General features: G+C 49.6%; 8 protein-coding genes across 8 annotated transcripts; 2 read left to right on the top strand and 6 right to left on the bottom strand.

The window, feature by feature from the left end:
- Nucleotides 1-996: 996 nt before the first annotated feature.
- V8C40DRAFT_243605 (concanavalin A-like lectin/glucanase domain-containing protein) lies at nt 997-3,204 on the bottom strand. The gene is made up of 2 exons (XM_083215480.1): nt 2,220-3,204; nt 997-2,158 (listed from the first exon to the last, which is right to left on the bottom strand). The coding sequence occupies exons 1-2, from the start codon at nt 2,726-2,728 to the stop codon at nt 1,222-1,224; spliced, it is 1,446 nt and encodes a 481-aa protein (XP_083073470.1). The 5' UTR covers nt 2,729-3,204; the 3' UTR covers nt 997-1,221.
- Nucleotides 3,205-3,238: 34 nt separating this feature from the next.
- On the top strand, nt 3,239-3,476 carry V8C40DRAFT_243604 (uncharacterized protein; the record flags this gene model as incomplete). Its single annotated transcript, XM_083215479.1, has 1 exon — nt 3,239-3,476. A coding segment is annotated over exon 1 (228 nt), but the record flags the coding sequence as incomplete, so codon positions are not given.
- Nucleotides 3,477-8,322: 4,846 nt separating this feature from the next.
- V8C40DRAFT_210564 (FAS1 domain-containing protein) lies at nt 8,323-10,057 on the top strand. The gene is made up of 3 exons (XM_083212105.1): nt 8,323-8,559; nt 8,634-8,681; nt 8,793-10,057. The coding sequence occupies exons 1-3, from the start codon at nt 8,434-8,436 to the stop codon at nt 9,828-9,830; spliced, it is 1,212 nt and encodes a 403-aa protein (XP_083073468.1). The 5' UTR covers nt 8,323-8,433; the 3' UTR covers nt 9,831-10,057.
- A 478-nt stretch (nt 10,058-10,535) lies between these two features.
- V8C40DRAFT_210521 (splicing factor SR family protein) lies at nt 10,536-11,974 on the bottom strand. The gene is made up of 3 exons (XM_083212104.1): nt 11,644-11,974; nt 11,463-11,568; nt 10,536-11,391 (listed from the first exon to the last, which is right to left on the bottom strand). The coding sequence occupies exons 1-3, from the start codon at nt 11,911-11,913 to the stop codon at nt 10,820-10,822; spliced, it is 948 nt and encodes a 315-aa protein (XP_083073467.1). The 5' UTR covers nt 11,914-11,974; the 3' UTR covers nt 10,536-10,819.
- Nucleotides 11,975-12,467: 493 nt separating this feature from the next.
- On the bottom strand, nt 12,468-14,552 carry V8C40DRAFT_243591 (cytochrome P450). Its single transcript, XM_083215478.1, has 5 exons — nt 14,401-14,552; nt 13,578-14,336; nt 13,058-13,527; nt 12,781-12,997; nt 12,468-12,715 (listed from the first exon to the last, which is right to left on the bottom strand). Exons 2-5 carry the CDS (start codon nt 14,276-14,278, stop codon nt 12,511-12,513), a joined length of 1,593 nt encoding a protein of 530 aa, XP_083073466.1. The 5' UTR covers nt 14,279-14,336; nt 14,401-14,552; the 3' UTR covers nt 12,468-12,510.
- Nucleotides 14,553-15,605: 1,053 nt separating this feature from the next.
- On the bottom strand, nt 15,606-21,330 carry V8C40DRAFT_243586 (uncharacterized protein). The gene is made up of 8 exons (XM_083215477.1): nt 20,981-21,330; nt 20,701-20,929; nt 20,577-20,639; nt 20,199-20,486; nt 19,937-20,120; nt 19,681-19,882; nt 15,967-19,613; nt 15,606-15,899 (listed from the first exon to the last, which is right to left on the bottom strand). Exons 1-8 carry the CDS (start codon nt 21,055-21,057, stop codon nt 15,844-15,846), a joined length of 4,746 nt encoding a protein of 1,581 aa, XP_083073465.1. The 5' UTR covers nt 21,058-21,330; the 3' UTR covers nt 15,606-15,843.
- Nucleotides 21,331-21,683: 353 nt separating this feature from the next.
- Nucleotides 21,684-23,950, bottom strand: V8C40DRAFT_243583 (bifunctional acetylglutamate kinase/N-acetyl-gamma-glutamyl-phosphate reductase). The gene is made up of 3 exons (XM_083215476.1): nt 23,449-23,950; nt 23,307-23,381; nt 21,684-23,251 (listed from the first exon to the last, which is right to left on the bottom strand). Exons 1-3 carry the CDS (start codon nt 23,670-23,672, stop codon nt 21,973-21,975), a joined length of 1,578 nt encoding a protein of 525 aa, XP_083073464.1. The 5' UTR covers nt 23,673-23,950; the 3' UTR covers nt 21,684-21,972.
- Nucleotides 23,951-24,517: 567 nt separating this feature from the next.
- V8C40DRAFT_243576 (synaptobrevin-domain-containing protein) lies at nt 24,518-25,782 on the bottom strand. Its single transcript, XM_083215475.1, has 3 exons — nt 25,442-25,782; nt 24,974-25,205; nt 24,518-24,918 (listed from the first exon to the last, which is right to left on the bottom strand). Exons 1-3 carry the CDS (start codon nt 25,526-25,528, stop codon nt 24,902-24,904), a joined length of 336 nt encoding a protein of 111 aa, XP_083073463.1. The 5' UTR covers nt 25,529-25,782; the 3' UTR covers nt 24,518-24,901.
- Between the last annotated feature and the right edge of the window lie 493 nt (nt 25,783-26,275).

Raw genomic sequence — 26,275 nt, 5'->3', positions numbered from 1 at the left:
CACGCCCCCTCCCCCTTTGTGTAGTGTCCGCACACTAAAAGATGATCGGCTGGCTTGGTATTGGATAGCTGCCAGTAGCAAGAAAATCCCATCCTTGTGGTTGGGCAATGATATCAACGGCGTTTTCGTACCTGTTTGATGGGTGTGTGTGGCGGTAAGACGGACGATAATGCAGGTCTCAGTCACAATCTATTGTTGAGATTGCCTCAAAAGCCACGGGCGGCAGATAAGACAATATCTGCAACAGGCAGCAAAAAGAGCAACAAACCTTCCCAGGCACCACGTTGATCCCTTTGTGGACGAGAAAGAAAGAAGGAAAGAAAGAGAGCCCAATTCTGCTTACTTTGCATTTCAGCCTTATCTACATCCCTGTTTTCAGCTTCATGCAGCACCTTGTACCGGCCACGTACACGTACCTTAATGCAAATACATCACACCGAATGTAGGGAGCAACGAGGCTATCAACATCCATGGGTGACTGCTTGTATCTGTGGATATCCGCCATCCAGCATCTCGGGTCCCAGATTTGATAGTGAACCAGAACAAGTAGCAGATACAGCACACTATTGAAAGTTAACATTCATGGCATGGGTTTTCTCTGTCTCCTCTTCCATCCAAATATGTGATGTGTGCTGCAGCCCACTCCAGGGTATATGCAGCCTTACCAATGAATCATGCAAAGCCATCCAGTATTCTTGGTATTCAGAGAGAGAAAATATCGCACGTCATCTGCCAACAGAGAAGGGCACCTTTCTCGAATTAGGAATATCTCCCGCCCCTGTTTCCAGCTGGCTTCTACACCGCATCAATGTGCCGTGCCTACCTACATGCAAGCGAGCTCAATATTTCCACATTTGGTGTTTAGACTCATAGCTAGCTGGGCGTTGTATCCAGAAACACTGGATGCTTGTAGGTCGTGCCATTTTCAGTAAAGTGAAGCCAAACAACGTTTGACAAGTAGTTGATATCACGAAATTATGAGAGTTTTGTTAAGAATAATATGAAAATCAGTGGATATTCAATTCAAACGCCTTGTAGCACTGATTGCGCATCTAATAGCCAAATATACCATCCATCCCTATTACCTGAAGTTACTGTAGTCTTCATTCGTAAAAAAAAATCTTTCCATGCAGATACCCGATAATTTTTGCAAAAATTAAAAAAGGTGACATCATTTTTCATCCGCGCGTCTATGGTTGCCTGTGATGTCACCAAAGTAGCTCACAATTCTTCGTCACCATCGCATTGCTGAGTGATGACAACACGGCTGACCTCGAGCTGAGGCTGCGTCCAAGTGGGATACCAAGTGTCGCGGGCGTTCCAAAAGTCCTTCTTGGCGTTGGGAGAGTGATCCAACCAGGGCTTGCCAGACATGCCGTCTTCAAACCAGCCGTTTGTGCCACCGACGGCAAGATTCAGGATGAGATAGAATTCTGTGTCAAATGGAGTGTTATCACGACCAGTCTTGCTCCAGATGTCGACCAGCCTGGTGCCGTTGGAGGTGGAGTCGGGAAAAGCGCCTCGCTTCCACATGGGCTTGTTGAAGTTGGTGTAGGTGACTTGCAGCAGCCGACTGTTGATGTAGGTGAAGAGATACTTCTGCGACCACTCAAGGCCAAAGGTATTGAACTCGGCGCTGTAAGTGGTGTGCAGAGCCTTGCGCTTGTTGTTGGTCTTCCACCAAGCGTCGTTGGCGGGGTCAGGACCCCAGTGCAGAGCAGATGAAGCAATGTTGTTGCCGCCTTGTGAGTAGGTGTGGTTGTTTCCACGGGACTCCATGATATCAATCTCTCCGGACGAAGGCCAGGGGCCATAGGTATCGTTGACTGGCAACATCCAGATGGCGGGCCAGAGCCAGTCGCCTACAGGCAGCTTTGCAGTGACCTCAACACGGCCATACTTGATCTTTGCTCCCTTGAACGTGTTGATACGGCCAGATAGTGTCGGAGGAACAACACTGGAGTTGCCGTTGGTGGTGTTGGTGGCGGCAACGCAGCTATAGTAGTCCTTGGAGGTACAAGTGCCGTCCTTGAGCAAGTTGATGACATTATTCTTCTCGACTAGGTTGGCATCTTGGAGAGTGGCCTTGATCATAAGATGACCGTTCTCAACAAAGACGTTGCTATCGCCGCCAGTAGTCTGTTCGAATTCGCCATTGCTATTCGTCCTGTGTTAGCAAAGTCACTGCGATGAGACATGATTCGAATAAAAGCACGTACCCAAATCCACCAACCTGCACCTCCTTGGTCCAAATACTCGGGTCAAGACCGTTGCTGAAGTCTTCATCCAAGACAGGGCAGTACTTGTGGTGGACAACACTCCGCATGCCGTCCCAGACCAAGAAGCCGGAAATAGCCAGGCCCAGGAGAATGCCGAGGAGGGGCATTATCGTGACCCATTTCTCCTTGGGATCGACCTTTTCTAACCAGGGCTTTTCGATTTCTCCCTTCTTGACCAACCGCGAGTGGAAATATCGCTGGCCACCCACCCCGGGACGTTCTTCGTAGGGGCTGCCGCTGGATGACTCAAAGCTGGAAGCAGGCCGTGAGGCATCCGGGCTTACAAAGGGGTTTGTCCCAGTCCCGGGGGCATTTGAGGCCGTGTCAGTGCCCTCGAAAATGTTGCGGTTGTCATCTGTGTTGGGGGTTCCGGGACGGAGAGGCGTGGGCGCGCTGGAGGTTGCGGCCGAGGGGACAACGGGCGGTCGCCCGTCGAAGTTTTGCTCCATTGGGAAATGCAGATATGTATTCAATCTAGGAGTTCAGGGCTGGTGTTGCAACAGATGGCTCAAGGTTGAATCAAAAAGAATGGAAGCCTTGGCCAAGGTGTTGTAGTGCAGCGTCTTATGAGACACGCAGAGGAAAAGAAAGAGGCCCGCGGTGACGTATGGGACCTAAAGAGAGCACGAGCTGATGGGGAGCCGGCTTTGATATGCCGATAAACAGAAGAGACTTTGTGCGAGAAATTGGGAGCGAGGGACAAAAAGAGGGACTGCAGAGGCCGTTGTGAGGAAGAAAGAGTCCGAAACAATAGACTCTCAGCTGGGCGGATGAAGCTGTTGTCTTCCGTCAATTGGAATGGACGCTGACAGAGTCACTATACTGGTGTGACCTCAGGCGGTACCTCAGCGCAGAGGTACATGTACACGTGCATACAGTTTAGATCGAAGCACATGTACTCGTATCATGGAACGTTGAGACTTTCAAGTTTTTTTTCCTTCTTCCTCACTCAGCGCGATAATCAATTATGCTGCCCCCCGGCCCTCGCAGCGGAGTCGCGGCAACTTCGAGCTCTGGCGTGCAGGGCCTGGAATATCGAGACTTGCAGGTTGTCGAGGGCGTGTGCAGCACCTTGTCCAGTGCCAAGGTGCGGTCCCTTGCTAAGCTGATCCTTGCATCTCGTCTCTTTGACTCTTTGCTGGCCAATCTCCACACCCTCGAACAGCTTAAGCTCGGTCCTATCACGCAGCGCCACTGGTGAGAACGTGGGAGGAGCAAGAGCAAGAGGCAAAGATTAAGGCGAGGCTAACAGTGTCCGGTATGCTTAGATCTTACCTTGCTTTTTGCTATTATCTCCGCGGCCGCATAGCGATAGTAATCCCACGAAAAACGGCCGCGAACTACACGACAAGATGGAGGGAGTTAAGGTTCAGGAGTCCTATTGTTGTGTTCCATGTTGAGATTGCCATGGGAACGTTCTCAACACCATCGTGACCACTGGAAACATGAAGCCATCGTTGCAGCACCGCCCGCTGCTACCCTTCTGGCAAAGCAAGACAAGCGCCCTACAACTCACATACCCGACCATGCACATACCTACCAGTCCTACAGTCCATCTTCAGTCTATCGTGACACACATGGCCATTTCGCGCTGCGTCCCGTCAATCTCTTGTTTGCAGCGCCAAGGCTCGTCTGCCTCGTTGTGACTGATACCTGCTTGCGACTATCGATCAGCCGCATCTATTGTGTCCGCTGTACCCACCGCCGATACAACAAGAAAGTTCTCTCTGTGGTCGCACGCAGCATGGAAGCACCACAGAGTTGATCCATTGCCGCTGAGCCGGGCCACCCATCTTGCCAACAATGCCTCGAGCTCCTTCGAAACAAACTTTTCGTATCGGCGCTCCCAGGCGCCCTCCCGTATCGCTGTTACAAAGAGCGGAAGGGCGCTAGAATGTCAGGTCGGTGCCTGTAGCCGGTGCCTTTGAGCGCTAAGAATCGGACCTGGCGCGGACTCCGCACGACACTCCAGCGGCCCCTGGCACTTTGACAGTGGGTGGCTTCAGCGGCACAGGCCGGAAGGCGGGCTCTAGTGGAAGACGAGCTGTAAACTCGTAAAAGCAGCAACACACGGCCGCGATTAGCTGCCGCTGTGGCTTGCTCAGCGCTGCGCCTCTTGCGCCACTTGTGCCCTCCCCGAGCCGTGCCTGAAGATCCCCTGCTCATGGCCGCTCTCACCGCCTTGGATACGACCACGCCCTCGCAGACACACAACCAAAAGTGCATCGTGATTCCAAGGTTGTTTTTTTACTTTTACGCCTCCCGCATCCGCACTAGCCAGGGCACGTCAAGCAGCGCTATCTGGTAGCTACAGATCAAAGTCGCTAGAGATGCTGGCAACCTCGTAATGGCGAGGTTTCGCCGCTGGCCACCACACGTTAATGCTGCCAAGGAGCCGGACCAGGAAAAATAGGGCACCGAGAGAAGCCTGAGAACTTTGTCGGTCCTTTTTCCTTCTTCCTGCCACTCGAACAACGGCTAGCTTGCTCTAGGACGTGGGAGACCTTGCCGGGTAAATTGATGCCAACGCAAAGGAACCATGACAAAGTTCCGTCTATGCATATGTAGTTGAGGTAGCATGAAGCTACTTTGGAGCAGGTGGCCTGGATGTCCAGCCAACGGGCTCGGGGATTTCGGGGCCAGATGTTACATACAACAGAAAAAACTTCTGGTTCCTGGTCAGAAGATAACTCGGGACACAACTCAAATTGATTGCCCTGACTAGAATCACCGTTTGCAGCAAAGCTGACCAGATCCTTCATTCCGAAGCCGTGTCCACTCTGGACGAAAATGCAAGGGGGAAAACACTTATAGCTCTCGTCTCTGCCCTCAAATACGTCATGCAGATCCTGCTGATAAACTTACCCGACACATAAAACATCAATCCCATATATATCCCCACCGAGGGGGCTCTACAAACCATTGTCTGGTCAGCGCGGGCTATTCAGTGCCGCTCAAGCGCCGATACAAAGAAAAGAAGAAGAGGAATTGCCAAATGGACTAGACGCCCGCGGCTAGCTGCTCCACCAAGCTGATTGATCCAAAACTATGTCTCACAGTCTCGGACGACGCAATACCATGGCGAAGGACAACAAGTGCTTGGCGGAACGGAGTTGGAGACCGGGCAACGAGGTGGAATTCCTAAGCTGAGCTGAGCACTGACAGCTTTCGCCGACTCCGACTCCGATCCTTACAGTCAACCACAAGCTAGTATTGCACGCTCAAGAGTAATTCGACTCAACACTGACTCCCAGTATCTAGAGCGAATCTCGATCGTTTACAAAATCGCGGCAGTGAGCTCCGGCTTGGCGAGGTGGCAAGCAAGGCTCTGGCTCCACGATATACTGCGAGGTGCTCGTACAGCACTCAACTGGATCTCCTCAACAGGCAACCTGTACGGAGTACTCGTAGATGGCCAAGGACTCTGACAGACAAAAAAAAGGTTGTCCCGCGCCTGAGAGAAATAGCGGCAGCTGAGTTTCAGGGCTAAGAGCGCAGGTTGACTCCGCTTTGTGGGGGTTTTTGGTTCAACTGCTGGCTCATTCTGCTCGCCTAAATGGCTCCCGGGCGTCGTCAATCTCTTGGATTCGAAGGAGTCGGTACTATCCTGCGGCCGCAGAGAAAAAATGGTTCAATTGACTGCATCATACTCGTATCCCAGCCGCGGAGGAAAAGGTCAGAAGTTGGAGAGCGAGCGAAAAGAGCTGAGATCGGCAATTCACACAGATGGCCTTGATGGCCCCCACCACCAAGCAAAAATTCGACAACCAATGGATGAGGCTCACTCTATTTTTATCGGCAATTAGCGTCCGCAGCGCCTTTGTTTGCTGCATGTCTCAGTCAAGCAACCACTCCCTCGCATCTCGTATAGATGACAGGTGGGATGCTGCGATACTACCGAGCAATGGGAGTATGTTCTTCGGATGGCAAGCCGAAAGACGAGACACGGCTGAGAAAGAGATGCTGAAGGTTGAGTTGGGTACAGAACGCAAAGACCACGCATCGGCCCTTGCTTCGGCCGCTGTTCAGCCCTGAGAGACATCACGGTACACTTGGAGGAAAACCAACTGCCGGTGTCATTCCATTGACGACTTATTGGTTGCGCAACACCAACTACTTCAACTTGGCGACCGCTTAGGAGTACGACATGTATGAGCATGTCACATAGGTGCTGGTACAAAACCCTGCGTTACCTTGGTACTCTACTGATCTAGCCAATGGAACCAACGAAGCAGCTTGGTCTGACTGTCACCAACCATTGATGCCATCAGAGAGTCAATTTTGACGCCTTTCGTACTACCAGCTAATGTCCACCTAGTCAACTCGGCCTACCTAACAAAGGCTGTGGCGTATACATGGTGAAAGCAGCAGTGCCGCCCTACCCAGTGGATGGCGCCGTTGGAATCATGTCGTATCATTTCAAAGGTCCCAGTTCGAGCCTATTGTGCTGACCAGAGGGAACCCTGCAATCCAATCCAATCTCATCTCTCTTGATAATGTTGAGAGACATACACCCTGTCCTCGAATACAGGACGCCATGACTGCAGGAGATGCCACAAGTAGTACAAGTAAATGAAAGCCTATTTGGTTTGCCAGATAAGAAGCTCCGAGTTGAAACCACAACAGGCCGCACGCTTACAACGGCGGTGGATCAGCACGGATCTTATCCATAGCCTTCTTGTTTCCGTTCCCACAACCCGAGAATCTCCATAATACTACGGCGAGACGGACGGAGCATGACTCGGACAAGATCGGGTAGCTTCCCGATGAGGCCCTACAGGGATCACTCCTGGTTGGCCATCGCCATCGTCGTCTCTTTTGTTCCTATCAGCTCTCAGGCTGCCGCTGCTGCGACCGTAGCGTGGCGCTACTCGAACTTGAGTTCCAACGAGTTCCGCTTTTTGCGGTCGCGCTTGTGATGCATCAGGGCTCGTATGGACGCAGGACCGGGGGGTTGTGTTGTTGCATTCGCTGCAGCGATTGGGTGGCACCATGTTCATGGATTGGGACACAGCAGGATTCCATGTTGGCAGCATTGATTCGCTTTGCTTTGCTTTGGCAGCCTTTTTCATTCGTATCGTATCCTCTCGGCTTTGCATTTTGCGAGGGCTCCATGCCAGCACACCCAAACTACTGTCGGGATGCGTCACTAGATGCAGCCGCATTTGCTTTTGGCATCGTTTACTCGCCGTTGTCTTGACGTGCGTTTTTTTCTTTTTCCTACGGGTACGGAGTGGTATTTCCAATACGGCGATGATGCATGGATTGTACATTGAAGCTGCTGCAACTAACACATTCAACCCCTGGCCTTACTGCAATGTCGGCTCACAGCTTCAGCTGGCCAGGTAGCATTTGGGCCATGTCATTGCATTGATAAACAAGTACACGTATCGTACTCGTACATCACGCAGGGAGCAAAAAGAGGCTTTCAAGCCAATCAAGGCTCATCCCAGCCGCTGGACGATTAGCTGCGGGCTAGCCTCTGCGTCCGATGTTGGGCCAAGTGAGAAGCCGCAATGCCGATCATCCAGGAACCTCGTAAGTTTTCCAGCCATTGCAATATACACGGTGCTACAGTAAAACAGAGCCAAGCTCCAATGGCAAAGCAGTAATTAGGTAGTCTATCCAGCTGCCCGATATCTCTCTCTTCTCGCCTCCTTGCATCTTTTCTGCCAGCGCACAGCGTCAAGGAAGCATACCGACAGCTTTTCAGCTCCGTATCTGTTGTCCCATGCTGTTGCTACCTGACGTTATTACAGGCTAGCAAGATTTTCTTTTGCATGCTTGTTCTTGTTATCCATTCGAGTCCAGCCTTCGCCTATTTGTCCTCCGCTTTTCTAGGACGGGTATAATACCGTTTGTTGTAAGTGTTGTCGACAACCTGCACTTCAGCTCGATTCTTAGCTTACGCACTATTGTCAAGCTATTCATGCCCCTTGAAGGCAATCCTTTTGCTCTCACCGTCTGGAATTTGTGGCAGAAGAGTCAAGTCCAGTTGTCCTCGGCCACTGCTTGCTCCTGAGTCTGTTGAGAACCGACAGCTGCTGCTATATACTGCCATAGCTTCTTTATCTGGCCGGTATCAAAACATCTCTCTGGATCATTTCCATCCATATCACACACTTCTTGCTTTCAAGAACTTCCACACGTGGCAATGCTTTCAAAAAGTCTGCTAGCGTTGGCGACGCTACTCGTCTCTGGCGTGTCAGCAGATCCCAGAGATCTGGGAACTGTGCTCGCTGGTAACAAAGATCTATCTACATTCTATTCGCTCATTCAGGTATGGACAATAGATTCATCTGTCTTATCTTACAACTAGTCAGCCAATTGGTCTGTGCTAATACGTTTCTGCAGAAATATCCAGATGTTCTTCTTCAGCTTCCCAGCTATGCAGGCGTAACCGTACGTGTTTTTTTGTTCATTCCATCGTCCCTCTTCAACCACACTCATGATACCCTCAATTGAATCTGTGTCAATTCTATATACCTTTCTTGCTTACATCGCATCTTTCAGATTGTTGCACCTTCCAATGAAGCCTTCAAAAACATTCCCTATACTGCTCTCAATGGCGTATGGAATCCAAATGACAAGGCCACCACCGTGCCACTCCTGCAATACCATATCCTCATAGGAACGGTTGCAACAGCTGGTCTTGACACTGGCCCAACCTATGTCCGGACCACGCTTCTCAAGAGCCCTAAATACACAAACGTGACGTTTGGTCAAAATGTCCTCATCGCCAAGCAGCCTGGCGACACCGTTGTCTTCACCACCAGCATGGGCACTCGTTGCACTCTCCAAGAAGGCGACATTGGCTTCCAGGGCGGCCTCGTCCAGGTGGTTGACAACTTGCTGATTCCTCCATCACGCATCGAGAACACGACCGAGGCATTCAACGTGCCCAACTTCCTGGGCAGCCTCTACGCCTCCAAGCTCATGCCCAAGGTCTCTGACGAGCAAAACATCACTGTGTTTGCTCCCGTGGACAGTGCCTTTGCCTCTGTCGGTGGTTCTCTCAAGCACCTCGATGCCAAAACTCTTGCACGCGTCATGGGATACCACATCGTGCCCAACCAAGTCCTCGTCTCGTCTTCTCTCACCAACGGCACACGTCTCGAGACACTCGCTAAGAATGCCGCTGGCACAGCTCCCGAGTCTCTCGTCATCCGCCAGGCCGGCAACAACAAATACATCAACTCGGCGCAGATTGTTCAGCCTGACATTCTCCTCGCTAACGGCATCATGCACCTCATCTCCAATGTTCTGAACCCAGATGCCGATGCCGCCATTCCCAATCCCACCGCTGTTACACAGGCGCCAGTGTTTCCCGTCAGCACGGCTCGCAATCCCTTCACATCTGATTTGCCTTGCACTGTGAGCTGCCCCGTTACGACGACGGCGGCTGATACCACCACGGAAGCGGCTGAGACAAGCACTTCTACTAGCATCTTCACAACCAAGAGCAAGGCAGCTGCAGGAGCCATGGCCACGGCAAACATTCGTGCTGCGGGGGCGGCGCTGGGTCTGCTCGGCGCTGGAATGATGTTGTGAAAGCTCGAGGATGAATTTTTCTTTTTATCATATAGATGCATATATCTTCTCTTCATTTTGATGATGAGGGAGATTTCAAAAGCAGAGTCATGAACCTTCACTGGTATGAGCAGTAATGAGATGGACTTAGATGTAATGATTGATGGATTGTTTTTTGGACCCTGAGGTTATCATAATAGAAAGGGGGTATATTTGTTACCTAGCCAAAGCTAGTATTGCAATATGATCATGATTGAATCATAAAATGAGTGTTTTTGGCATAAAACAAGTGTTCTTAAGTCTATACATTGGAGTACGATATGTCTCTCATAGATATACAAGAGTCTCAATCAATGAATCTCTATGATGATGCTGAGTTCTAGGTGATCACACAGATAACCTAGAGTTTGCCCATTGCATCTGCTAGATTTCAGATATATCTATCTAAGCTGATTCTGAATTACAACCTTTTGGATGATTGAAAATAGCATCAACTTTCACCCATTCTGTGCTGATCAGCTAGAGATGGCGATGTTAATACATACGTTACAGGTATTTATCTTATACCAGCGACAGATCAAATCTATCGTTACTAACAATGCTCTTTATTGTACACAATATAGTAAATGTGATCAAAGCCACTGTAGAATTCTCTGTCAATATCGGCTTAAAGTAATTGGAAGTCTGCAGGGTAAGACATTCATACGATGGTATTTCACAATAATTCATCAATAAACATGGTATAAAATCCTTGCATCATGCTGTAATACCTCGCCTATCTAGAGGCGGCTCTCTACATTCTCAGTCCATTAACAAAGGCTCATCGGCCATCATGATATCTGCACCCTATACAATCCCTACATATAGAATCCACGGTTCCCCGAAGTTTGTTGCCCATTGCTGAGGCTTCCCCTATGCCTTTCCGAGCTCCCAACGCCGCTGCTTTAAAGCAAATCAAATTATTCCCAAGCCTAAGCCTTTACGCCACCGGAGAGATAGCCTTTCTCTCGTCACCTGTAATTGCGACCTCTGTTCCGCGAAGCGCTTCGGTCGCTGCCAAAGCTGCGGCTACGACTGCGTCGTCGTGTATCGCGATCGTCATATCGACCGGCTCCATTGCCTCCTCCGCCGCCCCTCCGTCTGGGCGCTGGCGATCTAGATCTCGATCGGGAAGAGTATGAGCCGTTGGATCGACTGCGGTATCGACTACCGCCGCCACCACCTCCTCGAGAAGAGGGGACGCCGCCAGGAGATCGAGCTGGCGACAGGGAGTTTGGTCGATAAACATCGGATCGAGGGCCGTATCTGCTTGAGGGTGAGAAGCGGCGACGTCCACCGCCTCCACCGCCGCCTAGAGGGCCAGAAGGCGGACCACTCCCACGAGAGCTTTGGAAAGGAACTCGAGGGTCGATGTTGGCACCTCGGCGGGCAAGGGGAGGACCGGGTGACTTCCTGCGTGGCAGTACGATGGAAACGTTGATGATGGCGCCGTCGATTTGCGCCTCGTGCATGTATGAGATTGCAACTTCTGCATCGGCTTGGTGTTCGTATAGGATATACGCAGTGCTTCGGTTGGTCCCAGCTATAATGCGTCCATCACATGTCAGCTATTGAACTCGTTCTACTGAATTGTAAGGGAGGGGAGCAACTGACAGGTTCTGTTCATTGGCAGATCAAGGTCCTTGATGTGACCAAATTGGCCAAAAATTTCGTAGAGATGCTCTTCGTTAACATTCTTTGACAATCTCTCCACCACAATCTAGTTTGTAGCTGGTTAGCCTAGCTGCCCTGCCAGTGACCTCTGAAAAAGGCCATTAGCTGCGGAAACACCAACCTTGGTGGCTCTCTTGGGAGGACCTTCGCTGGGTGAGCGACTATCTCTACCACGCTCACGGCTTCTGTCACGACTTGCACTCCTGTTTCGGCCATTGCGACGAGGCGGAGTGATTGATCGCGACCTGGATCGAGAACGCGACGGAGAGCGCGAATCATGGCGACGACGGCGATGGGTTGGAGGCGGCGAGCGCGAGCCGTTGGAATTGGATCGTGGAGGCGTGCGCGATGAAGCCCGGCGACGGCTTCGGGATGGAGATCGAGACGCCATTTTTGATGCTGAAATGGCGGATCTTTGGTGTGTTGAGACGTTTCAACAGGGAGGTTTGAGCTTTGTGACGGCCCGCCAGAGCTCATCGCCGTTTCTGGAGCATTTGGGGGAGTGAAATGCGTGGTCACGTGATGACTTCTCAGGCATCTGCAGCTGCTGCACGGAAGGAGCTGAAAGAGCTGCAAGAGGCTCGTTTCTCCCCTTTTGCATATTACTTTCTAGATACATCTTCCAAGGTGAATTTAAATGCCTCTCTATGTGTTGTATTTGACGTGATCTTTTATTGACCGACGTTGACGCTGATTATTCCTCAAAACCGACCAAACATCCAACTTTCGTTTTCTCCGTTGCTGCGACTCTGGGCCTCAAGTGACTTATACCTCACCAACGCAGGCCACCTTGCACGGCACACAACCAAATATGATGAAAAGTATTACTTGGCATGTTGGACTTCGAACACTTTCTTGCTTTGCTTTTTAATCATATTTCGCACACATAAGCAATCACCTGAACGGTATGAACGAGCTCATCAAGCGCAACTACTTTTGTAAGTGGTCTAGACATATTAAAATATTCAATATATATTTCAACAACTCTCTACTCTACAGGAGTCAAGCGAACCCAGCATCCGTTAACCATCGATATAGTTGAGCCTATTTGATGCAGCATTGGCTTCTCATCTCCAGGTTGGACGTCGCCAAACGTCTGGAGCACTCTTGTGATCAAGTACAGCATCTGGGTCAGAGCAAACTGCTGGCCAATACAGATTCGAGGGCCACCGCTGAACGGAATATATTCCCACCTAAGATGATGTCAGTATTATTACTCGCAATCACTAGTGGCAGCTCCATCGAAAGAAGTGCTTACCCTGGCCGATGCGTTTCCCATCTCTCGGGCCGAAATTCGTCAGCGTCATCACCCCAATAGTCTTTTCTACGATGCAAGCTGTAGGTTGTGAACCGACAGTCGGTGCCTTTAGGAACGAAGAGAGGGCTCTGGCCATCAGGGCCACCGCCCTTGGGCAGGACCGTATCTCTTTCAGCAGTGCGCATGTTGCTTGCTACAGCAGCATACAGCCGTAAAGCTGCAAAAGGTTGCGTAAGTCTCCCGCATCAAGCTTAAAGAGGGGAAAGGGGATACTAACTTTCTTTCAGCACCATGTTGAGATATTTGAGGTTTTTCAGCTCCTCCCAAGTGGGCTTGCGGCCTTCCAGCTCGGCAATTTCCTCTCTCAGCTTCTTTAGCACATCTGGTCGTCGAGCCAAGACCCAAAAGAGCGAGGACATGGTGCTAGCACTCGTATCGCGGCCGCCCAGAATCAGCGAAAGCAATTGATCTCGCACCTCACGGTGAGAAGCTCCCGATTTGATGATTTCGTTCATGAAGATGTAGGGCCTCTCCATCTTCTCTTGAGCGAGCGCCTGGGATACGTGGTGGTCGACAAATTGCTGGGTGATCTTGACATATTCATCGAATTTCTTATCTGGCTTCAATAACGCCAACCATCCCAAACGGGCGCGGTTCGTTGAAGTAGTGAGGAGGTAATCAAACGCCGTCATGAATTCCAGAGACTCTTTTGTGGGGGACGTCAGAATAGAGGTTGAGTATCCGAACCTTGCAAGCAGTCAGTATTACTTCACTGCGATGAGGTGCTTCTTGCTTACATGAAATCAGTTGATACATCCATGGTGAAATGGTATAGCAGCTTGTCTATATCAAACTTGGATCCATCCCGTGGAAGTCTTGCCAAGAAGTTCTCAACATGTCTATCGGTGCACTCTAGATCGGCAATCTGATTCCGCACGAAGCTCGGGCGAATCATGGCGCGTGTATGCTGCCATTCGGGTCCGTTGACGGCGAAGATGGAATAGGGACCAAGTGTTAATATGCTCACTTGTTGTCGCAGCGATTTCATCGGCCAGTCCTCGAATCTCGTCGATAGCAAGGTTTTGAAGTTCTCTGGTTCCGAGGTAATAAGCATCCACTTACCCGTGGAGCTGAACCAATACGTTCCGTTATAGGTGTTGAGAAGCTTATCCCATAGTTCCAGCAGTTTATACTCCTTGAGCGCTTTGACCGAAATGCGGAGAATGTCCAGGCCTAAGATCGGATCTCGGTGAGGATACACATTGGCCAGCTTGCATCCATTGACGCGCGTACCCCGAAGGTAGTGGTGATTCCTGCGGAGAAGAGCGAAGACTGGAACCAAGACAATGGCGACGCCAAGGGAAGCGTAGGAGGCGAAGGGCGTGAGGTGCTCGTTCGCGGCGACCAGGACGATGCGCTCAAGGACCGACCAGGCGATGTAAGTGCCAGCGAGAGCAGCACCTACAAACGCCGCGATCTCACTCACGATGAGTGACATGGCAGTGTTTTTGCTCTGTTGCGAGCTTGTACAACCGCTGACTAAAGAATGCGACTGTCTAGTAATCGCACACGAGTTAGCATCTCCGGCCGTTCTCACGACATGCGGATGGGTTTTCGCACGATGAAACCAGAGGCTAGGGAGGGCCCAGCAAATATATACGATTGTGAGCACCTATATACGAGCATGAGCATTGCGCTTATCCTCCGCTTTATGCCCATAGCTTCTCCTTTCGTCACCTGTTCACATAAACCTCCGCATGAGAGATTGACCGAGAACGGTTTGATACGTCAGATGTCTTTTAAAATAGCCAATTACAGCAAATGGCGGCTGTCTCCCCGCCACTAAGCAAGGCTAGGTTGTGAGAGTTATACAACCAACTACCACCCAAACACGATTGCCCGACCCCAGCAGGGAGCACCATGCAATGTCACATTGATTAAATTCCCAATGTTTTTTTTTTCCTGCATTACGTTACAATCAAAATCAAGAAAGATCGAAATAGAAAAGTGAAAACAATCACTACAGGTACGGAATAAACGAGAACGAAGCGTGGGATGCACCATATGATTCACCATCATAGAACTTGGCGGACTTGGCGGGGGTAAGACGAATGACATGTTGCATTTCTCGTTTCTTTCTACCCTTTTCACTGCTTTTCTGATGCTCTCACGTGTTGTAGAGTAATAATTTGGGCCCGTTCTAATGCAAGGAAATGAAGCTTAAGTCGATGGGCTTTGGTCGGGTTTCAGCTCTCCCTACATGTTCGCGACAAGCCTGAGTGAGCTGGCGAAGTTAAAAAGCGCCAAAGGATTCAGACAGCCCTTGGCTACACCACGTTGGACAAGCTCTGGTAGCTTCACATGCAAATTGGCCATCCAATGACTGGGGTGACATTACAATATATTTCGTCTTTGAAAAGCTGCCAGTTTCGGCACAAGGTCTGCAGCCTCGGCTGCCCCGCCTTTATGGCGGCAAATTATGCTACCCCATTCATTATGCGCTCTTGAGACATCCATTTATATGTCCATCCAGGGCCTGAGCCCGCGGACGCCGCGCTAGGAGACGATCAACTCGAGGGTCATGTCGTGTTAAGGCCGATGCGGATTTCCTCTCCGCATCGGCTGTATTAATTCCTAGTGCTACGACGTGGATCTTGCTTTCATTCTCGCAAGGGTTGATTCGCGTAATGAGTTCAGTGGCCCTACCAAACGTCTTCATTTAGCATATAGGCCTACGGAGACATTGGAGATTTATCGGCCGTTGCTTTCGGATCCGGAGCTGGTAAAGGGCCCGGAGACGTTACATCAGTGAGATAACCGTGTCTGCCTATATACTAATCACAGTGCGGTGGTGTCTTCACGATAAAGAATAGTATGACACCTAGAAGGTTCAGGGAAAAGTCCAAGCGATATATATCAAGATTCCATAATGCGTTACAAATTCATGCCAAGATAGTTAAGAAAAACCCCAGTAATGTAACATGGTCGATATCATCAAAGGGATCTGTCGAAGCAACTCTGAAACCGCTACATTCGTCCTCTATCTTGGCCCAAATACATAGATCATTTCCTGTCTAAGCAAACATCCAACCCAAAGACTCCCAAGAGCCGATATAAAACTAACCAACTTTGTTAGTACCTTGAAGTAAAAAGTGTAATACGCAGACAAAAGTAGTAGACACTTACAGCTCCTCTCTTTATACGCCTTGGTCAGGTCATTTCGAACCTCATTCATCGTCGGATACGCATCTTCTTCAGGATGCCACTTCTTGATCGAAACTATATTCTCCAGAAGCTGAATGCCATTTTCCAGTTTCCCAGCATCCATGTAAGCGCACGCGAGCTCATACTGCGTCTTCATGCGCAGCAGATGGTTCTGTTCAAGGCACTGTCTTTCCACCGCGAGAAGTTCCTCCAGTGTAGATATTCCCTTCTTTTCGTTGCCGGTTTCAAGATATGCCAGCCCGAGATAGTGTTCTGATGTGAGTCGCGAGATGTCATCTGGTTCGAGGCGACTTCTTCGTATGACGCATGCAGATGTTAGTGCTTCCACGGCTTCTTTCGCTTTGCCTTGCATTAAGTAGGCGGATCCAAGTTTTGCCAGGGTCATGGCTAGGGAGATGCTGCGCGCCTGCGTCAAGGTTTCAACTCGCACGACCTCTTGAAGGAGGTTGACTGCATCGTCTAGTCTCCTGAGAGACAAGTAACAGCTTCCGAGCTCATACTGCGAGGCTAACCTGTTGGGATGTCCTTCGTCGAGATGAGCCTGGTTTTTAACTACATCTTCTAGAGCCTTCAATCCTTCTTCGACTTGTCCGTCTTTGATGAAAGCCAGGCCGAGCTCGTACAGTGCAGAGAGTCTGCCTGGATGGTTCTCTTGAGGATAAATTATTGCAATATCCATCAAAATGGTGATGGCTTCTTTTGCCTGGTTGTGTTTGAGATATGCCATACCCAGCAGTTGCCTAGTTTGCAACACATCAGGGTGATCAGGTGGGAGCAAGGACGATCTGATTCTGTCAACATCTTTGAGCAATGCAAGAGCTTCTTGAGTTTGCCCATTGGCCAAATAGCAACGGGCCAGTCCGTGTCGGGATGCTAATAGTCCCGGATTGGTTTCATCAAGAATCGCCTTCTCGATATCCACAATCTCGGTGAGGGCATCTGTCGCTTCTTGGATGCGATGACTTTCGAGATAGGCAAGACCAAGCATGCGCTTAGACGCCATCTGATCGGGATGTGCTGCGTCCAGTCTGACAGATTGCACTTTTACTACCTCTTCAAACACCTCAATAGCTTTAGGAAGTCGTCCGTCCATAACGAGACTCCTGCCGAGTTCATGTTTCGCAGCCAGTAAATCGGGATGATTTTCAGGTGCTGTCAGAGATAAAGTATCAATCACTTCCTCAAACAATGCGATTGCAGGCTTAACCTGTCCGTTAGAGAGATAGGCTCTCCCAAGCGCTTGCTTTGCTACTGCCCGCTGATGTTCATTGTCATCGACCGCAACGCCTTCGATCTGAACAACTTCTTCTAGTAAATCAATGGACCTGTTAGTCTGTCCAGCATCCAGGCATGTCAACGCAAGCCAATATTGCGTAGCCAGTCGATTTGGGTGCCCTTCATCCAGATTGAGTTCCTGTAAGGCGACGACTTTCTCAAGAATAGCGATGGCTTTGGAGAAATTACCCATCTGCCTATACGCGTTGGCGAGCTCTGTCTGAGCATATATCCGAGATGGATGACCTTCATCAAATACGTGCTCTTGAGTGATGGAAGTTTTCTCAAGAAGATCGATTGCCTTCTCCACCTTACCATCAGCGATATAGCTGATGCTGAGTGCCACTTGAGTGTCAAGTCGATTTGGATGATCCTCATCAACAGTTGAAAAGCTCAATATGTCCTCAAAGATGGCAATGGCCTCTTTTGTCTGACCATTTTGGTCGTAAGCGGCGCCAAGAATATGTAGTGTAGCAAGCTTGACGGGATGATCTGGGGCGAGAGATGATCTCTCTATATTAGCTATTTGTTCGAATATCTCGATTGCTTCCTTGGTTTGGCCGTTGGCAAGAAGGGCCCTCCCAAGTCCGTCCTGTAGAGCTAACCGGTTGGGATGTTGACTGCGAAGCTGCTTTTCAGCAATTTGAATCGTCTGGTTGAAAAGTTCAATTGCTTTCTTAATTTGGTTGTCACTGACGTAGTTTCTCGCCAGCTCATAAGCTGGTGATATTCGTTCAGCGTCTCCTTCCTCCAAGTGCCTCGAGTCGATATCGATGACTTGTTCCATTGCCTCAATAGCCTTCCTGGTCTGACCATCTGCGCGGTAAGCAATACCGAGCTCATATCTGAGTGCAGCCATGGACTTTTCGCTGATGTTGGCTTTGAGAGTTTGAATCTTGACCAATTCCTCAAGCATGGCTATTGATCTTTTGATCTGTCCATTGTTAAGATATGCGCTTCCAAGCTCTCTTTCTAATTTGAACGTTTGGAAAGAATTTTGGTCATGGTGAGTCCGTTGGATCTCTAGAGTGTTCGTAAGGATGTCCATAGAGAGCTTAATATTTCCTCGATTGCGCTCGTTGAGTGATTTCAAGTAATATAAAGGTAATATTCCGTCCACGGGGCAATTGGGCTGGGCGTCTAATCGGGAAAATATCCGCCCAAGAAGACTGGCAAGTTCTTCGTCATATCGTAAGCTCTGGAGAAGTAGTCCAATCTGAAAAAAGCACTGCACCGAGTGTGCCGAAGCCAGTGAGTCCTCCACCTGCGCCGTTGCTGTAATCAAGAACGACAGATGGGGGCCTAAATAGTCACTGTAGATCTTCCACCCAGAGGACCCAAATGTCCACAGAGCTAGAATGCAGCTAGTAGACTGGAGGCGAGCATGTCTCTGTGCAACCTCCTGGCGACTGGTGATCCATTCGTGTACTAGTGGATGGAGTGACAGGACGACGACGCCTCTCACATCGGACTTCTTCACTAGTGCGAGAGAGCATAGTTTTGCCAGTGCTGATAGGAAACGATCGCGGCTCGAAAAAGTATCTTGTGGGTTGAGAAAATCTGGGAGTTGAGAGACATGCCAGTCGCAGAGGCGGTCGATGGTCTCATCTCCAGGCTGAGTTTTCTGTGCCAGTTTGATTCCTTCTCTGGAATCGACGAAGAGGTCCAAAGGAATATCTTGATAGTTAATGGAAGAGAAGAGGTGAAGAAGATCAAGTGTATCCTGCTTGACTCCTGTCTCAGTTGCTTCAAGAGCTAGTATGGACGATTCGAAGGTTGCATAGACGTTGAGATATCTCGATCGCAATTGGGACAGGCCAAATTTGAGCAACCTGTCCCTCTGCTGGCGGAACAGTGCCGGGTAATCTGCCATGGAGCAGTCATTGTGGGCAATATACGCACCTGCTTGCACCAGTGCTAGAGTGTGAAACCCAACTTCACTCGCAATCTCCTCGGCAATGGGCAAACTTTCAGCTTGTAAACCCTCAGGGATTTCTGCAACTTTGAATAGCAAGTTGACGCAATCCTCCTTGCTAAGATTCCCAATCTCTTCGTGACCAACCGTGCCATAGATTCTGCATTCTGGGAGTCGAGACGTTATCAGTACCGTGCCACGATCTCCAGAAGGAATATACTCCTGATAATCGACCTCTGGGTCATCGGCATTATCCAAGACTAGTAGCCAATTGTTCTTCATTTCAATGTTTGCTAGAAGAAGCGTCACGTCTTCAATTTCTGTGCAGTCTTTTTCCCCTAGTACTTGGGCAATCCTCTTGAAACCGGCGGCAGCCGCAGATCTGGTGCTGACATCTACCCAGAAGATGCCCCAAAACCTACATATCCAGAAAATGTTAGATGTACAGATAGCAGATTAAATAAAGAGGAACGAAAGCATCATACAAATCTCGAACTTGAGCCGCTACTTTCCGGCAGATTTCACTCTTGCCTTGGCCACCGATTCCCGTCAGGACGAATCGCGGTTGGTGTATCCAATTGTCGTCCTTAGCCGTGGTAATGCTGCTGGCAATTTTATTCACAATATCCTCACGGCCAGTGAACAAGTCATTGTGTCTCTGCGAGACAATGAAGTGGACATTTTCAGCTGCGTACAAGTTAGTACACATGCATCACTGTCAAGGGATTCTTTCCAACGTACGACCTGGTTCAAGAGTTCTCTTCATTTCTAATGCTCTATCAAGCTCCGTGGTGATCAGACTCATGACAGGCTCGCAGCTCTCTGCGGTCGGAAACTTGCAGACTTTGCTGTGATCGGCTTCGAGAGCAATCTTCTTCTCTCGATCGTCTGGGAGATTCAAAACTGCGGATTCTTTTTCGACGATCTAGCGTGATGGGCACAAGTGGAAGGAGAGAGTTAGTCAAGGTACAATGCAGGCATACGATATCTGTTGATAACGAACCAGTCCTAATCTGCCGTAACTCAGTGTTTCATAAAAACTGATAACAAGGCAGGCGTCAGGCAGGTGGCGAGCTTGTTCAAAGCGCCTTATAACGTCACGAGATCCCGATTTTAGACCATCCAATAAGTCATTGCTAGGGGCTCCAAGGCCGGTTCTGACAAGCTTAGCAGCAATATTTCCGATTCCACTGTAGTTACCGCCAAGGTGAGGCGTTGCAAAGAAGACAAGAAGCCTGATGGACGTGATTATGTCGATATGAGCTGGATTGAGTTTGCCTTCAACAATTGCCTTTGTTTGGTTCATGTAAGTGTAAGTCATGTCATACACAAGCCCAACACCATCTCCACTCAACAGCACTGATCAGTTATGTGCACTTACAGCTTTCGTTACGATGCCACCCATACTATGACAAAGGAAAATGATCGGTCTGTGCGGCGTATCCTGTGACGTGTTAGAGTCTTGATATGATTCGTCTCCTATGTTGGTCGTGCAGATCTCGCACCTTTCTCTTCTCCGCCAGACATTCCAACAACATCCGTGCATGTTCATCTATCAGCTTTGGTGCTGACGCTTTGGCAGGACTGGAATTGTAGGCAAACAACATGACCCGGCATGGCCTTCCAAGCTTCTGGGGAAGAAAATCTCGGATCCATACCGCTCCCCGTGAGTGCCATGTGGCCCGCGCATGGTTTGGGTTGCCCTTGAAGTTGAGGCCATGAACAGCTACTATACTGTAAGGTATGAGAATTGGGCCCTTAGACGAAGGACATTGGACTACCCACTCGATTTCCGGCTCAGTTATGTGAACATCGTCATCTACTTCCGAATCACCGTAGATGGTGTGCAAGCCGTCGTGCATCCCGGTGAGACAGCGGCTTGGTTTCCTCACTCAAAGGACTCCGTGATGGTACGTCAACTCATGCAACACTCTGAGGTTTCGCAATTAAGCCCATCAAAGCGTGAGATTGTCCACGTCGCAGCTAGCAAATAACAAAAGCGTCACAAACAACATAGACGACACGATATGAAAATTTCCAAACAGTACAGCTCGATAACTAGAGAAGATAAAATCGCAACACCCTTTCCCCCCTCAAATCAACACTTCCTTCGCGTTCTGAGGAACTGATTCTTCTGCCTGTTGGTCGCAGGTGCGCGCATAGCCGCCCTGCGCTGGGGCTGGCGGATGGATCAACAGGGGTCCTGGAAATATGATTTGACGGATGCCAGTCATATGCACCACCAACATCCGCCCAGAAATCCATCGTCTATGCATGTGTCCGAATGATTTCTTTGTAGCAAGAAAATGAAAGAAAGTAACGTGTTAGAAGAAATGGGAGGAAGCGCTGAAGAAAATAGAACAGTTTATCAGCCTCACACACCATGTTTCAAGCGCCGTCTCATCTTCCACGAGGTAAACTAAGGCCGCGCGGTAACCTGATCCAAGCAGATAATAGGACAGCACTAGGCAAAACACGCCAAATACAAGCAGAATACACATTAGAGGACAGTCACATAATGTCATTGAAACGGACAGGCAAAATATACGCGTAAATACACTATTGATATGAACCAGCCGCCATGGTTCCTGTCCAGCTCATCCCTTGAATCTTAGACTCAATACCCCAGATCCGATAAACTCCATAAAGGAACATTTCTAGCTTCTCTCCTTTCGCCGTCGCTACATTTACATTCCGGGGCACCCGGAGTGTTCCTCCTCCCCTGAGCAAATCCTCAGCGTTGCCATTTGACCCGAAACTTGGAGTCAGGGGGTTGATTAAGCCTGAGGTTGAGAGTCCCTCAGCGCCTGGTTAGCCGTTTGGGCCGCACGACGCAGTCGAGCCTCAAGGTTGGAATCACCCAGCATAGCGCGTCCATTAGAAACAAAGTCATCATAGACGGGAGCCAGGGCTTCAGATCGAAGATCACAGCCATAATAAAACAAGACGCTGCCATTGTGGTGAAAGCTCCCGTCAGACTTCTCAAAGAACCAGGTCAAGTTCTCGTCATGCTCATTGACAGTCCAGACAAGGCTGGGGTGATCCTTCTTGATGGCGGTGAAAACGTTCTCAGCCACATTGGTCAGCCAGCCTGACTTGGTGATGGCCAAAGTAGCAAGTGTGGCTAACGGTCGGTTGTTGCCAGCAGGGATAACAATGGCAATGCACTGCAGCGCATCATCATAGTAGGCAGTAAAGGGGTTTTCCCTTAGGAGATCAATGAAACGGTCAACAGTTGCCTCAGCGTCAAGGCCCTCTCGGTCACGAATCAGGGCTGCTTTAATCTTATCCAAGTCCTTGAAATCTGACACGGAGGTCGCCCTTTGAATCTTATCTCCTCGTTGGATCAAAGTGCCGGCGCCAGAGTCTGTGAAGAGTTCTTTTTGAAGGTCACTGGGATGGATGATGGCAACGCTGGAGGTCCTGGGAAGGGTGTCGAGAAGTTCCTTGATCTCCTTGATCTTGAGGCGCGTACCATATCGGCACCAAGGCTGTGACATGAGGTGATCGAATTCCTCGTCCAAGTTAATATGTGAGATCTTCTCTCCCTCCCCATTGAACAAACCACCTTTCTCGGACAGATACACAACCTTCAAGGGCTCCAGCGCACGGGCAAGCTCAGCGGCAGCGACGTCAGCGTTAACGTTGAGCAGTTGACCATCTTCAGACTCAGCCATGGACGTAAGAACTGGAATATATCCGGCCTCAATCGATTGCTCGATAGCCTCCTTGTTAACCTTTGTGATCTTTCCAACGTACTGCCACTTCTCCTTGTCCAGATAATCAGCCTGGAAGACGCCGCTGATGGACCTGGTGGCAACGCCTAGCTGGTCAAGCCTGTCCACCAGTCTAAGGTTCTCTTCGAGGAAGAGCTTGCGTGCCACGCCCAAAGTCTTGGCGTCGGTTACACGGATGCCCTCCTCGAACTGAGGCTCGACGCCCGCGTCCTCGAGCAAGCGGTTCAGCTGCGGGCCAGCACCATGGACTACAACTGGGTAGAGCTGTAGACTTGAGAGGAAAGCAATACTTTGGCATAGCTCGTCGATGTATTCAGTTCTCAGTTCTCTTCAGTTAGCCCAACATCCGCTCCCTTCGACCTCAAATCACTTACAGAATAGCACCCCCGACTTTGATTACACCAAATTTCTGTGAGGAAACGGAAGTGAACAATTTCAGATATTGCTGACTTTTTTTTTAAAAAAGTTAGTCAAATCTCTTCGGGCACGCGTTATCCCAGATCGTCGACGACCTACCCCTCTCGCTTACTTCCAATGCTGCTCAAAGTCTGAGCAACAATCTCTCGAGTTCGGTCACTCGTAGGAAAGGAAGCCAGAGTCCTCGTCGCCGACAGGCCCCTACGACCGGCCAAACCCGGACCTCGGATTCCGTTCGGAGCAGACGCGAGAGCCGCAACCGCAGCCCGGGGCGCACCCCGTCGAGCTCCGGCCCTCAGGGCCACAGAAGTTGCAGAGAGCATGTTTCCCAGAGATATCTGACCCAATTGGCCCAGCGAATTTGCAGTGGCCCAGAGAGTTTACAAAAGCAAATGGTCAAAGGATCAGAGATTGAGGATGCGCGAGAGATAGATCAGATAAAAAGAGTCACCCAGATTAGACTAGCAAATAATGCCAGCCGCGGTGGGGGGAGGGGCAGAAAAAAAACCCGCCCCGAAACCGCTCACCAAATGCGGGCAGGCGGTGAGACTGCCCCAATCACACAGAGATGTTCAGCTGTTGGCAGCACATGAATGCCGTTGGTTGCATAGGCGGATTGTCCAGTCTAGCGAGAGAATATGATACGCTACTGGTAAAAGGGCTGCAGAGGACTACATACTATACATACTAAACTGACCAACAGTGCCGTCAGATGGTGCGTCAATGTGTGGCGGTACTTGCCAAGCACATGGAGTTCAGTCCTGCCTCCAGAGGACATAGGCACATATGACTCAAGCTTGGACCAAACCATATATGCCTTTAGAACCTCGGGTATTGCATAGCGTAAATTGTTAATAGAGAAAATATTTCATGCAAAGGATATACCGGTTAAATCGAGCTGTTCAAGTATTCGCATTAGAATTTTCTGGGATATTTTATATATGTTGGTTCTCAAATCCTCAATGTATAAATCACAGCTGATTACCTATGTCAAATCAAAGCAAGTTACATCCTATGTAAGCCAGGCAAAACTAATACTAATATATCAGATTTATATAATGGGTTAAAGTACTGTCCCACAGTATTTGTTAAATAAAGTGTATAAAATTGTAAAGACTGGGGGTTCCCACATTACTGTAATTGGTTGTCCTTTACTCCCATTAGTAACCTCATCCTCTCTTTATGTTTTGTATATTTAAGAAATATCACAGGTGTTCATATATCGAGATCAAGATGTAATCAGAGGTCATTTGAATAAAATTCTGTTTTAGGACCGGTAGAGAGCGCACATTATCTCAATTGGTCGGGGTAAACGCCTAGCCTGCAAACCATATACATAAACCAGCCCGAGAGTATCTCAAGGCTACATCTCCCGTTAAAATAGTCCGAAGTAAGTCTGAACGAACTCCATCATGACACAGAACCCTCATCCAATAGCAATTCGTAAACTTTCAGTGAAAGCGAGGCTCAGCCCGTAGTCGTCCAGAATCATAGTCTGGTGCTCATCAAAGACCTCGTAAATCATGGGTACTCAAATAAGGAAATTGATCATTTAACGGGTAGCAACAACTACATTTCATGGTCAGAAATCTGCTGCAGCTTCTTGCTTAAAGTCATCACTTACCTGATGGAACAATGATAACAACCAAGAGGAGGACAATGCCAACAACGATGCAGACTCGCATCTTCATGTCTTTCCACCACATCGCCTTGCGAACTCGGTTGGCACCACGACGGAAACCCTGTGCAGATTCTGCCAGGTTGTCCGTCTTGTCTTGCAGGACGTCCAGGCGGTCGCCACGTTGAGCCACATTTTCGATATTCTTTCGCATCACTTGAACAGTTGCATCGATTTCCTAAACGAAAAAAGTACAAGTTAGCTTTCCTTGCTACCACAGCACATCTTTTTGGCAGAAAAAGCATCCATAAGACGAGGCCGCAGTCTCAAATCCATTTATCGCTCAGCGGTGTGGCCAATCCATAAGCGCAAAGTGATTTGCCAAGCAACGTTCAACTCCCCAAATGCCCAGGTCTCAAAGCCAACTGGATCTTGCCAGAAATAAGGCATAGATCTGATATTCGCACAACTTACACCTTGAAGCGCTTGTGTACGCGATACGCCACCAGTTTGTTCGGCGCCGTTCTTTGGAACGTAAGGATCATACGGAGCGTCGGCCATTTTGGAAGAGTCGAATATTCAATACAACAGAATCGGACGAGAAAAACGTAGGTGAAAAAGCGATCGGAGCTTTGCAGCGGATTCGAGCGACAACGATGGAGGTGGTTTTGCTGTTGGAGCGGCTTGGAGAAGACGGCGGTTCGTAATGGCGGGCAGGGAATTTGAGGAAGACAAGTTTACGTTTTGTCCGCAGAATAGCCCCTTCGACTAGGTACTAGGGAGCATACCTGTTGGAGGCGTTGCCCCCGGCTGACGACAGCGCGGAGTCTGCGGAACCAAGAGCCCCCAGCCTCACGGGTTACAGGTAGATGGCAGGTACTGCACAGGTACCGCCCGTCTCAGAGTCTGGCGGATTACGGAGGCCGAGTGCTGTGATATGCCTACATGGATAAAATATGCCTTCTGCTGACTACCTAGGTGGACAATAGGCGTAAGCCGATATCTCTGTATGAATCTATAATACGCATCGCATCTAAGCCTTGGCTCTATTACGCAGACTCCGTCATTTTCCCAGCGATTTGTAATTCCCCTGGGAAGCCCGGAGAAGCCACCGGCGTCGCCATCCTGAGCCTCCGGGACAGGTTCAGACAAAAGGTACGGAGCGGTACATGGTTGTCGCCTGTACCGCTACTTTGCCCCGCCACACTGCCTCGCCAGAGAATGTGGCTCCTCGCATCTTTCTCACTGGCACACGTGATTCTGCCGCCCTCGGTCAGAAACCGGTTCAGCGACCAAGCAGCGTCATCG

The sequence above is a fragment of the Trichoderma camerunense genome, assembly GCF_050948025.1.
Source record: "Trichoderma camerunense strain CBS 138272 chromosome Unknown V8C40scaffold_8, whole genome shotgun sequence".
In the NCBI taxonomy this organism is placed as follows: Eukaryota; Fungi; Ascomycota; class Sordariomycetes; order Hypocreales; family Hypocreaceae; genus Trichoderma; species Trichoderma camerunense.
This window is presented reverse-complemented; position numbering and strand designations above follow the sequence as displayed.

Excerpts from the sequence above, each read along its gene's own strand:
- V8C40DRAFT_210564 (XM_083212105.1), top strand. The coding sequence starts at position 8,434 with ATGCTTTCAAAAAGTCTGCTAGCGTTGGCGACGCTACTCGTCTCTGGC. Across the intron at positions 8,560-8,633 it reads CATTCTATTCGCTCATTCAG|AAATATCCAGATGTTCTTCT; the intron begins GTATGGACAATA and ends ACGTTTCTGCAG. Across the intron at positions 8,682-8,792 it reads CCAGCTATGCAGGCGTAACC|ATTGTTGCACCTTCCAATGA; the intron begins GTACGTGTTTTT and ends CGCATCTTTCAG.
- V8C40DRAFT_243576 (XM_083215475.1), bottom strand. The coding sequence starts at position 25,528 with ATGGCCGACGCTCCGTATGATCCTTACGTTCCAAAGAACGGCGCCGAA. Across the intron at positions 25,206-25,441 it reads GTACACAAGCGCTTCAAGGT|GAAATCGATGCAACTGTTCA; the intron begins GTAAGTTGTGCG and ends TTTTTCGTTTAG.
- V8C40DRAFT_243605 (XM_083215480.1), bottom strand. The coding sequence starts at position 2,728 with ATGGAGCAAAACTTCGACGGGCGACCGCCCGTTGTCCCCTCGGCCGCA. Across the intron at positions 2,159-2,219 it reads GTGCAGGTTGGTGGATTTGG|CAATGGCGAATTCGAACAGA; the intron begins GTACGTGCTTTT and ends CAGGACGAATAG.
- V8C40DRAFT_243583 (XM_083215476.1), bottom strand. The coding sequence starts at position 23,672 with ATGCTCTCTGCAACTTCTGTGGCCCTGAGGGCCGGAGCTCGACGGGGT. Across the intron at positions 23,382-23,448 it reads ATTGGAAGTAAGCGAGAGGG|TCAGCAATATCTGAAATTGT; the intron begins GTAGGTCGTCGA and ends TTAAAAAAAAAG. Across the intron at positions 23,252-23,306 it reads AAAGTCGGGGGTGCTATTCT|AACTGAATACATCGACGAGC; the intron begins GTAAGTGATTTG and ends AAGAGAACTGAG.
- V8C40DRAFT_210521 (XM_083212104.1), bottom strand. The coding sequence starts at position 11,913 with ATGGCGTCTCGATCTCCATCCCGAAGCCGTCGCCGGGCTTCATCGCGC. Across the intron at positions 11,569-11,643 it reads CTCCCAAGAGAGCCACCAAG|ATTGTGGTGGAGAGATTGTC; the intron begins GTTGGTGTTTCC and ends GCTACAAACTAG. Across the intron at positions 11,392-11,462 it reads TCTGCCAATGAACAGAACCT|CTGGGACCAACCGAAGCACT; the intron begins GTCAGTTGCTCC and ends GACGCATTATAG.
- V8C40DRAFT_243591 (XM_083215478.1), bottom strand. The coding sequence starts at position 14,278 with ATGTCACTCATCGTGAGTGAGATCGCGGCGTTTGTAGGTGCTGCTCTC. Across the intron at positions 12,998-13,057 it reads CAACATGGTGCTGAAAGAAA|CTTTACGGCTGTATGCTGCT; the intron begins GTTAGTATCCCC and ends AACCTTTTGCAG. Across the intron at positions 12,716-12,780 it reads TGGGAAACGCATCGGCCAGG|GTGGGAATATATTCCGTTCA; the intron begins GTAAGCACTTCT and ends ACATCATCTTAG.
- V8C40DRAFT_243586 (XM_083215477.1), bottom strand. The coding sequence starts at position 21,057 with ATGCACGACGGCTTGCACACCATCTACGGTGATTCGGAAGTAGATGAC. Across the intron at positions 20,930-20,980 it reads ATAACTGAGCCGGAAATCGA|TATAGTAGCTGTTCATGGCC; the intron begins GTGGGTAGTCCA and ends CATACCTTACAG. Across the intron at positions 20,121-20,198 it reads GTTACGGCAGATTAGGACTG|ATCGTCGAAAAAGAATCCGC; the intron begins GTTCGTTATCAA and ends CCATCACGCTAG.